This window comes from Sesamum indicum, linkage group LG6 (genome assembly GCF_000512975.1).
Source record: "Sesamum indicum cultivar Zhongzhi No. 13 linkage group LG6, S_indicum_v1.0, whole genome shotgun sequence".
Classification (NCBI taxonomy): Eukaryota; Viridiplantae; Streptophyta; class Magnoliopsida; order Lamiales; family Pedaliaceae; genus Sesamum; species Sesamum indicum.
Genome location: NC_026150.1, coordinates 4,302,474 through 4,315,013, shown reverse-complemented (window position 1 = coordinate 4,315,013; position 12,540 = coordinate 4,302,474). Strand labels below are relative to the sequence as shown.

General features: G+C 31.3%; 1 protein-coding gene across 1 annotated transcript; it reads right to left on the bottom strand.

The window, feature by feature from the left end:
• On the bottom strand, positions 6,479-9,084 carry LOC105163701 (protein LATERAL ROOT PRIMORDIUM 1-like). Its single transcript, XM_020694898.1, has 2 exons — positions 7,278-9,084; positions 6,479-7,170 (listed from the first exon to the last, which is right to left on the bottom strand). Exons 1-2 carry the CDS (start codon positions 8,083-8,085, stop codon positions 6,800-6,802), a joined length of 1,179 nt encoding a protein of 392 aa, XP_020550557.1. The 5' UTR covers positions 8,086-9,084; the 3' UTR covers positions 6,479-6,799.

Sequence of the window (12,540 nt, the reverse complement as noted above, 5' to 3'; positions counted from 1 at the left end):
GTGCTATGGACCGTATAAATACAGGAAAGAGCATATGCCAAGACTGTCGGACTTATTTCCCATCTTTGAATGAAAAATAGTTGTGCTCCGGAGAGTGTACCTTCGGCTCCAAGTATTGTACGTATTGGGTTTCTTGTTTTACTTTGTTTTGGGATGGGTCAAAGAGTTGTGGCGGCTAAGCCACACACAAAGCAATTACTTAGGGCCAGGGTAAAATTGTAGAGGAGGAGAAGAGGATTATTAATTTTACTTTAATAATAGTAATTAATTATTAATAAATTATTTATTATTGAAATTAATAATATAATTATAATTAAATTATTTAATAAATTTAAAAAAAAAGATTATTTGCTTTTCTCTTTATTTTATTATGTACGTCATTAATTATTAAGAGTAAAGCTACTCAACCGATGTAAAATATTCCACCTCAAAATTATTTTTAGGTTTAAAATGATAAATATGCAGAATCAAAATAACTTATTGCTGAAATTCATGTAGGAACATTCTCTTTGAATTTAAAGAGAAAGTTCGAATACATATTTATCATGATTTAGATTGAGAAATGCACTGGAGTACATATTTGTATCATGCACCTGAATTTATATATGAGAACGTGCATCTATTACCAAAAACAAGTCAGTTATGGATATTATTGGTGGGGTTGTGCAGATTCAGTCTAATCTCATTTTTGTTCCACAAGAATCAAGATCAAATGAGTCTCGTTCTCCAGCAAAATAATTGTAAGTCAAGTACAAGATTCTCCAGATCAAGTAGGCCGGTTATGAACTGTTTATTTCGCCAAAGTGCGTTAAAACATTACTCAATTCAATCGTTGTAGCCCTCACAAATGCGGCAGTGCGTCAGACTTGACTTTTATCAAATCAAGTATTATGAATTGACCACATTAATAAAGTAAAGTGACAAACTCTGAATCTCGAGTGTTATTCAAACATATGATATTCAAATATCTTAGCCCAATTGATGGAGAGTCGTTGTCGCCCAATTGCACTCCACATTGGAAAACAATTGGGGCAGGCAGATATGGGTCATTTGGGCAATAATCAAAATTGGGCCAAATATTCAAAAATTCTAAAAGTGATCTGCAATTAAGGAATATCATTAGCGATTGCTCCTTAACATAAAAAATGAATAAATTATTATTATATTAGAAATATAATCTATTTAGTATACATATTAATAATATTAAATTTTTAATTAAATATATTTATAAATACTATTCAAGGCTGGCCTGTCCCCACCCCAAATTCGACCAGAATCGACACAATAAAAACCCATCCTTACATTCAAACCCAATAATTTAAATAAGATTAGTTATAATTTTGATTCTATAATTATAAGAAGTCGACATCAACATGATCGTCGAAAAATTCCAAAATTCCCAAACTAATTATCAATTTCCGGCGAATATACCAAAAAAAAATTCTACTATTCTTAATTATCAATATTTATTTTTATAGAAAATTCACATATTGTAACATAACCAAAATTACAGTTAAGCCTTTTATTTTCATATTACCCTTGTAGTAAGATTTACAGTATATGAGCATTGATTTACTTTTATAATTTATTATCTTTATTACTTTATTCATTAAGAAATTATGGTATAGTTAATACAATAGAGTATTTTGATGTAATTAATTATTTTGTAATAATAAATTTTGTGAGCAATAATCCACAAGCGCCACTTGTTTTTGTACCCTTTGTATGGTGACAATGAATCCAAGTTCCAAAAAAATAAATATAATATGTTTAATGCACAATAAATACACATCAATTCAAATAAAATAAAGTGGGGTAGAGGAGAAGCATAAATTTACAATAATTAATTTAATGAGACAAATAAATAATAGGTATGGTGGACCTTTAATTCTATTCACAAACACAAAGTGCCAGCTATATTTGTTTTAAAGACACTATAAGGAAAAAGAAATATATATATATATATATATATATAATAAAGATAATTTACAGCTACATTTTCTGAAATTTGATATAATTACGAATACCTTCCTATTGTTTGAAAATTACAAATACCCCATTGAATGAAAAATAATTATTTAGTACCTCGATAATGTGAGGTAGAAATTACTTATTTATTTTTTTTAACAGAAGTTTAAAAAAATGTAAAAATGTCTGAATGTGAGTAAAGTAAATAATTCATAATGCATATTAGTCATAAAAATATTTATAAAAATTTTTAAAATATGTATAAGATTATAATTCATAATCCAAACGGATATTTTGGTCAATTCACCACAAATCTTAGATAAAAATCTAATGGAGCCTGCCGAATGAGCTCGTTGTTAAACAAATATTAAAATAAGGGGTGTGTTTGAAACTTCTCAAATAATGAGAATTGTGTCTATAATTATGTCAAATCTAAAAAAAATGATTCGTTTACCCTAATTATAATTATGTATACTGAACTATATTGTTGCAAAATTGCATTAGGAATTAAATACAATATATAAAAATATCAAACAGTATGAATCATATTCATTAACCTCATTACCAACATAATATAGATGTTGTTTGACTGAATTTATTTAAAATATTTTATAAGTTCTTACATCTTACCAAAATTTTGAAGACGTTAAATCTTATATTAAAAATATGCACTTAAAGTATTTTGATAAATAAGGTGTATTATTACAAAATATTAGAGTATTGAGCATAACAAGGTCTTCATAATAATGATCGAAAAAGCCAACAAAATATTAAATTTAAATCATATAATATATATTTTTACTTTAGGGAGAAAAACGTCAATTATATGAATGATAAAAGTGAAAATACTAAAAATTTGAGAATGTTAGTTTGTCTATTATTTCGATAACAATTAACGAGCTCAAAATATCTTACAAGAAAAAGATTGGTTTAAGTGTAGTATTTTTCTAAAATATATATATATATATATATATAATTACAACTATCTTATTTTAGAATTTTATAACCTCTTATCTAAAAAAAAATTACAAAACAATTTTACAAAATTTATAAGCTCAGCTAAACACCCTTTTAAGGAGGTGTTTGTTTAAGATAATTTAAAAAATCTTATAAACTCGTATCTCTTATAAAATATTTTTAAAATTTATAAAATATTATATTTTATTCTAAAAATAAAATTAATAAGCTTATAAAATGTTAGTAATTATAAATTTATGATTAATTTAAAGAGATATGTTAATATATCGGAAATAAGTTTACAACTCCTCTTTTTTTTTTTTTTTAAAGGACTTATAAACTCTAGACATTTTATTTTTAGAATTTATAAACTCTCTTTCAAAAAAAATTATTAAACGCTTTATAGCTTATAAACTTTCAAATATTTTATAAGATGTTTAAAAGACTTATAACCTCACACGAACACCCTCTAACGCTACATTTTATTTATCGATTAAAGTTAAGGATTTCAAATCTCTAACAGTAAATCTTTTCGATTTAAAGGGATAATTTGTATTACAAAACAATTTAAATACTTCATTTCTTATTATGAAGAATATTTTGTAAAATAAATTATTGAATTTATAATTCTTTTGATTTAGACATTTTCAAAATTATTTCTCCAAATATTAAGGGGCGTCTATCAATATTTTATAATAAGTCCAAAAGTAATAAATAAGTTTTGTCAAACCCTTTACTCCCACTTATTAACAACTAATTTACCAAACAATTTCCAAATTTTTACCTAATTATTTTCTTTGAAATTATTTAAATTGAACACTTTTAGAAAATCTGGGATCCAAAGCCCCCCCCCCCCCCCCCCCCCAAAAAAAAAAAAGAAAATCAAAACATGGGCACCATTGATTCACCAATAATCTCTTGCTTGAATGATGAGATTGAAATTTTTAATTCCTAGAGGCCGTAAATTCGAGTTTTATGAATGTAGATGTATTTTAGTAATCTATAAATGTACTACATATTAAATACTGTAATAATATATTGATTGCTTTAAAAATATCAATATTGAAAAAAATACCCACACACCATTAATTCTATTTTTATTAAGTATAAAGATTAAAATGCAAATTAAAGTGAAATCCTACAACTAATATTCACAATATATATATATATATATATACTCAAACCAAGACTCAATATTGAACACCATATTTAGCAGTAAATTATTTAAAATATAATTTTAGCTATTAAATCATTTTTATAGTATATAAAATAAAATGTTAATTACACTAAGACCCTCTCTACCGGAACTACACTTTTTTTCAAAAAATGTTTAAAATTAAACTTACACCCCCTTTAAAATTCAAAGTTTAACTTGACTTTTTGTTAGTATTTAAACCGAAAATACTAACATTAGCTAATTTAGCACTCATTTAATATTTTCATGTAATAATTTTATATTATAAAAGAAGAAAATATAATAATATTAACCTCACACAATATTTATATATATTATTTACCTTCATAAAATACATAAAAATATTAAATAAAAGACAAGATATATATATTTTTTTTGTTTACATCATCATTTTCCATCCAAACTTCACAGGAAAGTAAGGTATAAATCGAGAATTTTCAGAGGGAGTGTAAGTGTAATTTTAAAATATTAGAAGTAGTGTAGGTGTAATTTTAAAATATTTTTAGAAAAAAATATAATTTAATATTTTTAGAAAAAATCTAAGTATAAATAACCTTAAAACAAAAGACAAATAAGATATAGAAATATTTTTTTTTTAAAAAAAAAAGCCAATGTGCTTAAATAAAAATGTGAATTTTGATGCACAAAGACAAGAACATGTTTTGTATGTTATAGCCGAAAGATAAGGTTTCGTACAACAAAATCATAGAAAACAGAAGAAAACGTAGACAAGAGGAAAGTGGCTTCCAGTGAGCATGCGAGTGTGTTCAAATCAGATGACAGAATTTAAACCAATCATACAACGACCAAGATACACTTGTTATGTAATTGATCATTTTTTTTTTAAATTATACATCAATCATACCACAAATATATTGCACTGCACTTCTCATGTAATTTTTTCAGATCGGACGGAATTCGAGCTAAAATTCCCGTAAAATTCAATTATTTTTCTGTTTGCAGACATTAAAAAAGCAGACAGCACAATGCACATGATGATGAGAAACGCAATGGCAGCGGCGGAAAAAGGTCAATTAATTGCAGCAAATTATATATATAATTGAATCCACGGCCACAGGAGTCAGCACTGCTGCGTAATTCCCGCACACAATCTTCTGTCCTTACACTACATGTCAAACTCTCCACACTACCCCATTTGTCCTGTCCACCTCCCATATTGCAAGAAATATTCCACCATTGTTTTCTTATGAAAACATGCTATTCCATACATTATTCAGTACATTCGTATCTAAATATATCGATAACTCCAAATTAAAAAATAAACACCCTCAAACGCACCATTTACAGCTCGAGCAAGGCCTCATTATTCAGAAATCAAATATAGGCACACTCGCAAGACCATATAACAAGAAATACTGCAGCATTATTAATGCAGTTAGTCTGTTGAAACTGTACACCAATTACATGATAAAATAGCTGAGTGCAACTCAACTCGGTTCGGACTATAAAACTTTCCTTGAAAAGCCCACATCGGAATTCAAATTGGACATAGACCTAATCCACAAGGAATAAAGAATTGTAGAATAATGCCATGAGAAAAATGTAGCTAGACTTTCATTAAAAGCCATCAAAAGTGCTCAAAGTCAATAACATTTCATAGTATAATATTCAAAATTTGAGCATTTATAAGACATAATGCAGTGAAAAAAGCACAATTTCATGCAAACAATTATGTTTAAACAAAAGGGAAAGCGGAAAAAAAACTAAAACACGCGCATTATAAGTCGGAAGCTCAATAAGTGAATGTAATTAAAACGCAATCATCAAATAGCACTAAAGAGTGCCGAAAGTGAAAATCCAATCACTGCTCTTAATTCCCCAACAATATACGTACGATGGCGACATCGCAACAAACGAAAGTCTAAAGTAGTAACATATTAACTCATACCTTGCTCAAGCTTCCACTTCTATATGACCATTACAAGAAAATTCTGACTCTTTGGCCGGACTCGAGTTACTCACTTAGCAAGAAATTATTACACGTATCGTGTAATTAGTGTACAATTAATGACCATGACAAGCCAACAACACTTGTGATGGGAATGCTCTCTCTATTACATGAAGACTAACAATGTCATGAATTCACATGAGATAATGCATTGTTGGGGATGTTAAAGTTAAATTGATTCTCTTCTTTAACGGCTTAAGCGTTTAGATGAGATAGTCGTTCATGAGCTGACAAGATGAAAAACCTTAAAAACACAGGGAGAAGATGCGTGGCACATGTACAGACAGCTTAAGTAGTACATATATAATTAACAAGATTGGTGTAATAACGATAAAAATTCGTCATAAGAAGGACGACAAGCTAGTAGCACATTATAGTAACTTCATACATTTGAAGTCGTAAAATTCTGAGAAGTGAACTTATTATGCACACATTGTACTCTTGCAAATGTGTGATACAGCATACATATATATAGACAATATGTCCAAATATAATTACTGTAAGAAAAGAGAGAGTTATCTTTTTCTTGACAGATGATGATACTCTTCTTGGAATGACTAAGGCATTAAGGGTGGTGCCTAGAGGCAAGAGCTGAAAACCAAATCTAGAACAAGAATAATTACCAACAGTGATCAAAGATAGTAATTTGAAAGAGGGCAAATGTCATTTCAATATTACTTCATCACTCTTGATCAACCTTACCAAGAAAATCAGTTTATTGGGTTACCATAAGTTGATCCTGCAAGCAACCCGCCGCCCGAGGAGGCGTACATATCAGATGGATCAAGAACTGGAGGTGACGAGGAGGCGGCTCCGTTTCTTCCGCCACCAGTTCCTCCACCACCACCGCCGCCGCTGCCGCTGCCACCCAAGTGCAATTCGGATATGTTTGGAAAACCGTCGCCTCTATTACCTTCAAACCCTTGATCGTATAGGAAACCTTTGAAAACATGGCCGCCTATTCTGACTACTGCCTGATATGCATACTCGTCCTCGCCGTCGTCGAGCGCGGTTACTCTTACACACTTGAAGACTGCCGGCGCGCGGACTTGGCCTGGCAGTGATTCTTTGAAACTTGCATCTGTAAACATATCAAGCAAAACCCACGTTATATTTCTAAGGAAAATTAGGTCACATAACCCGGAATTTAATACACTGGAGGGGTTTGAGATTTGGAAAAGATTGTACTTTGATGGCTAGAGCTGGTGTCGAAGCTTCTTGGCGGGGTGGTGTTGGAGGTAGAAGTATGAGAAGTAGTTTGAGATGCGCCGCTGAGTCTGGGTTTCTTGGCGCCGGAAGTAGACTGTGAAGAACCCGCCGTGGCTGTATTGGTGGCCATGAGCTGCCGCTCGCGGCGGCGTGCGGCGGGGACCCAAGTGCTTTTGACGTGCGTGGTACAATCATAGCCTCTACTTCTACAGCAGGTTCTGCATCTCCTGTGGGAACAGTCTTTCTTGGCTTGGTTTCCGCAATCTTGACAAGTGGTTGCTCCCATGGATGAAGAACCTCCAATACCACCGGAAGTACTGCCTCCGCCGTTCCCACTTTGGAGAAGATTTGTGTGATCAACAACCATGGGTTTCTTCAAGTAATTAGCCGGAGAATTCTGTCCCTGCTGGTGTTGCCACAGCTGCATGCCGCCGCCGCCACGGTGGCGGGAGTTGTTCAGAACGTCATCATCTGCTGCAGCACCACTACCACCACCGGAGCCACCAATACCTGACTGCGCGAGACAAGGGGTGGCAGTGAGGAGAGGTATCACGCCAACCCCAACGCCGATGGCGTTGGAGGCATTGAGTGAATGAGGATCGAAGTTGATCGTGGTGGCCGCTCCAGCGGCAGCCTCCGAATGATGGTGCTGGAAAGATGACGCCGGAGCTACAAAGAAGAATTCCGGGGGAAGGCCACAGTTGAGTGGTGCCGGCGGGGGAGGCCCACATCCCCCCAGCGGCCGCTGCGCTGGAGTTGGCAGCGGCGGCGGCAGTCGGGCCGGCATTGAAACCCAACGAGAGGTCTCCAGCTGAGGATGACGAGGACGCCACCCAATCAGCAAAGGCGCCAGAATCAGAAGGCAGCCTCCGAGTAGTAGCCACAACTGCTGATTCTGTCTGAATTCTTGATATATATATATATCTATCTTCTTCCTTAATTTATACGTCTTCACAACACAAACAAAGATCGATATATACAGATAGGTACAAAACTCATGTAAGTCTCTATCAAGTGCAAGAACGGACCTTTTTTTCCCCAAATCTTGAAGAATCTACGAGGGAGTCGTTAATTACTGTCTGGATGAAAAACAACAAAAAGAAAAGAAAAAAAGAAAGTGGGCCGGGTGTCTGAAATTCTTCAGAACAGAAGAAGATTTAGAGACAAAGAGAGAGAGAGAGAGAAATAAAGATAGAGATGGATGTATAGAGAGAGAATAAAAGAGGGGGGCAGGGATGCTGTAAGTAGCAATTACTGCTGGTGATGGGGTCGTCTTCTTCTATCTATCTGCTGAGCTTCCACTCCATATGTTACTGCTACTTACTGCTACTGTGTCTCTTTGGCTTTTTTGATGAAAAAAGTTTGTCTGAGAGAGGGACTTGTGAACTTCCCATGCCACTACTACTCTTTCACACCACAACCGTAGAGAGAGAGAGAGAGAGAGTTGAAGCCTGAAGGGAGACCCCTACAAACAGAAAAAGAAAACACACACAAAGCACAGTACGATCTCCATGATGATATATGAGTGGTTCTTGGTTCGTGGGAGTGTTATTGCAGGTAAAAAGATATCCCTTGTTCTACTTCTTCTCTCTCCATCATCAAGAACACTTCTTCAATTCTTCGCCTTTGCTATTTCTTCGCATCTGTGTGCTCAGAAAGTGAAGAAACGAGGTGGGTTCCCCTCTACCTCTCCTCTCACACAGATTATGGTTTCGTGATTATTGGAGAGAGAAAGAAAGCAAAAGTGTGTGTGTATGTGAGAGAGAGAGAGAGAGGGGCCTTTGTTTTTGTAGGTTTTCTAACATTTTCGAAGCCCTAAAGTCACATGCGAAACTCCTTTTTTTTTCCCTTTTCCCAATTGAAAAATAATAACAATTTTAAAACAAAAAATAAAACAGAATTAATTATTGTAACTAAAAACAATAAGTATTTAAGGATAAAGCAACTTTTTGCTGCCATTGGACGCCTCATCTATTTCCATATATATTATTTTTTCATTATTTTTTTAAATATTTCAAGAATTTATTTTCCACCCCTCTCTACCTACCCTATTGGACGTTTGTTTAAGATTCTAGAAAAAAAATTAGAATAATTCCTAATTTCCTTATTACCGACTTATTGCATGTAAAATAAATTTTTTCAAATCTTAGTGGACTAATTGTTAGATGAAAGAAAACATCATGGGGGTTAGATATAATTTTTCAAACCACAGAAAGTCTGTGCATAATTACACCAAACATAGAGGTAGGGAGTATAATTATCCTAAAAAATAATTAAAAAAATAAAAATATTTTTCACCCCTTATTACAAGAAAATTAAGATTTTTTTTGTTAAGATGAATTACCACCGTCAAAAATAAAAAATCATGATAAAATATCATTAGCTACAATTAAGCGATAACTATTAACCGTTATTTCAGCAATCGAAGTTAAAGCATGACTAGAATAATAGTAAACACTTTCGTAATAGTTCAGATTATGGTAAATGATGATTAAATATAGTTGAAATTTAAACTTTTATATTAATTTACTCGATCCTGGTTGATAATATTGATTTATTGTTATTTTTTGAAACCTATTTGTTTTAGGAATAATTTTTGTTTTGGGCAGTAATTTTACCTGATTTAAAAGTCTAAACTTGTAAAATAAAAATTATTTATGACCATCACCTCCCCACCAGCCTTAAACCAAATGGAGATGTCATGTAATAATCATCATTAATTTTTCTCCAAACAACACTTGCACAAACTTATTTGTATAATGCAATGCACAAACATAAAAAAATAAAATAAATAAATAATAATACCATAAATTTTATTACACGTGAAACAAGAATAATTATATTTACACCTCCTAACGTATTGCGTATTTACACAAATTACTCTTACCTTTTGAATTATAATTACATAAACACCTACCCAAAAATATCAACATCATTTTTACATAAATTACCCAGATTTTCTATAGAATTACATATACACCTCTCAAAATATCAGCATCATTGCACATATTATATATTTTTTTTTTTATTGTCAGGAGTAATTTCTATAATTATGTAAATGGTATATTTGTATACATAAATTATAGATCAAGAGGTATACCAATAATTTATTTTTGTATATTTCTTAATTAAATGTATAAATATCAGTCTACTTATATTACATTGGTCTCACGATACTTCTATGTTCAAAACAATATTCATAATATGGTAATTCTTACAACTGTTATAGTCAAACAAAATCGATAGAATATCTTAAATTTTGGCGATTAGCTAATGAACATTTTTCACAATTTTCACTGTAATCAAAATATATTGTCATGGATTTATTAATTATGACAAATATTTTAACATAATTTGTAAAAATACTAATAATAGCTATCATGCAACTATAATTAAATTAATATTCATCATAATATTTTATTTTTAATCCTAATAATTAACAAATTATATCATATTGTGTACACATTATTTAAGTACATGTTAGATCATTACATCAACCTATATCCATATCTTATTTAAACATGAACATGAAGCATAACTACATGTCATGATGCATCCACCCAGCCAACAACCACTTCACATTAGTGTTTCTCCTTGTATTAATTAACTAACTGTGTGGCACGTAGAACTTGCGTGCATATAATTTGAAAATGTGACGTAAACTTTTATTAAAAAAAAAATCAATGCATAGTCAAAAGCAAAGTAAATAATGAATACGAGTTAAAATATATAGAGGATAAGCGCGACAGTATAATATTTATTTAAAAACGCCACAAACCATTCAAAATAAATATATAAGTCATTATATTGATACAATCATTTAAAAATATAATTTGAATTATAAATTCGATGTTTTGGTGTCACATTTAATCGATTATTCTCACAAGTGACTTTCTTTTTTACATTAATATAAATGTCTTACTATATATATTTATATATATAGTTTTTGGTTTTTTCTTAGTAATTTATCAAACTTAGTGGGTTGGTTTTGCAATAAATAAAAATATATAATAGCCCAACTGTAATGGGGTTTATTTGTAATATGCACTTTCTTAGGTGCTATTTTTCATATTATATTATTTTTCCATTTGCCATTGATATTGCCACGTGGAAATAATAATAAATGCATTCATTTAATTATATGAAATAATGAGGGAAGCTGCATAAAGAGGGGTTGAAGTGTAGATAATGCAATTGAAATCGAGCCAATTAATTCACAATTTATTGCCTTTAAATCTTCTACCATTACCTTTTTAAGTGTTATCCCATAGGGAAAAAAATTACATTTTTCTCCCATAATTTAAATTTAATATAATTTCAGTCTCATTATTTATGAAATTTCCGAAAACAGTCCCATAACTTTGAAAAATTATCGCTTTCAGTCATCTTACCAAATTTTAGTACAAAATCAACAGAGAAAATCGTCTGTAAATTATGTAACCGTTTCCTTTCGTTTTAAAAAGCTAATGACTATGTGATTCGCACGCGATTTTTTAAAATATTAAATTATTTAAAAATAAAAACAATTATTATAATTTATCATTATTGAAATAAATGAAAAGGCAATGGTGAAAAAGGAAGAGAGAGAGAGAGAGAAATGATGGGGAAACAAGTGGTGATTACAGCCATAATGCCCATTGTCTTAACATGATCTCCCTCATCATCACTATGTGGAGACAACCTTAATTGCCTACCCTTATGCTTATATAATAATCTACTCCTACTCCCAAACAACATATTAGGACCTATATTCTACCAATCTATCTATGCTAACATAAAATTAAAAAAAAAAATTGTATTGACAAACGATGGTTAATGACATCATCGTATTAGTTCGATAAACTCAGTCCATCGCCTAGTAAAATAAACACGCAATAAAAGAGAATTGAGCAGCTTTTCGGCCAAATCCATTATTGTAAAATGAGCCTTCAAAAACACGTCATCGGAATTTATATGATCGTTTTTTTAAATTTAGAATCCTGAAAACGATCGGAAATTTTTGACGGAATTTGTAACTAAATGGGAACAAATTAAAGAAAGGAACACCTAAACAATTAAGGTGGTTGTGATTATGGCTGAATGCAATTAATTAGCACTGTTAATTATTTGTAATTAATTATAATAATTTATCTGATAAAAATAACTTTAGAATTAATTGACACAACAACGTCATTGCATTATCACATGAGTAATTGAGCAAAACTTGGGCTGGCACTGGGAAACATCTCTTGATAATGAATAC

Coding starts and splice junctions, on each gene's coding strand:
- LOC105163701 (XM_020694898.1), bottom strand. CDS start 8,085: ATGCCGGCCCGACTGCCGCCGCCGCTGCCAACTCCAGCGCAGCGGCCG. Junction 7,171..7,277: donor CACCAGCTCTAGCCATCAAA/GTACAATCTTTT, acceptor ATATGTTTACAG/ATGCAAGTTTCAAAGAATCA.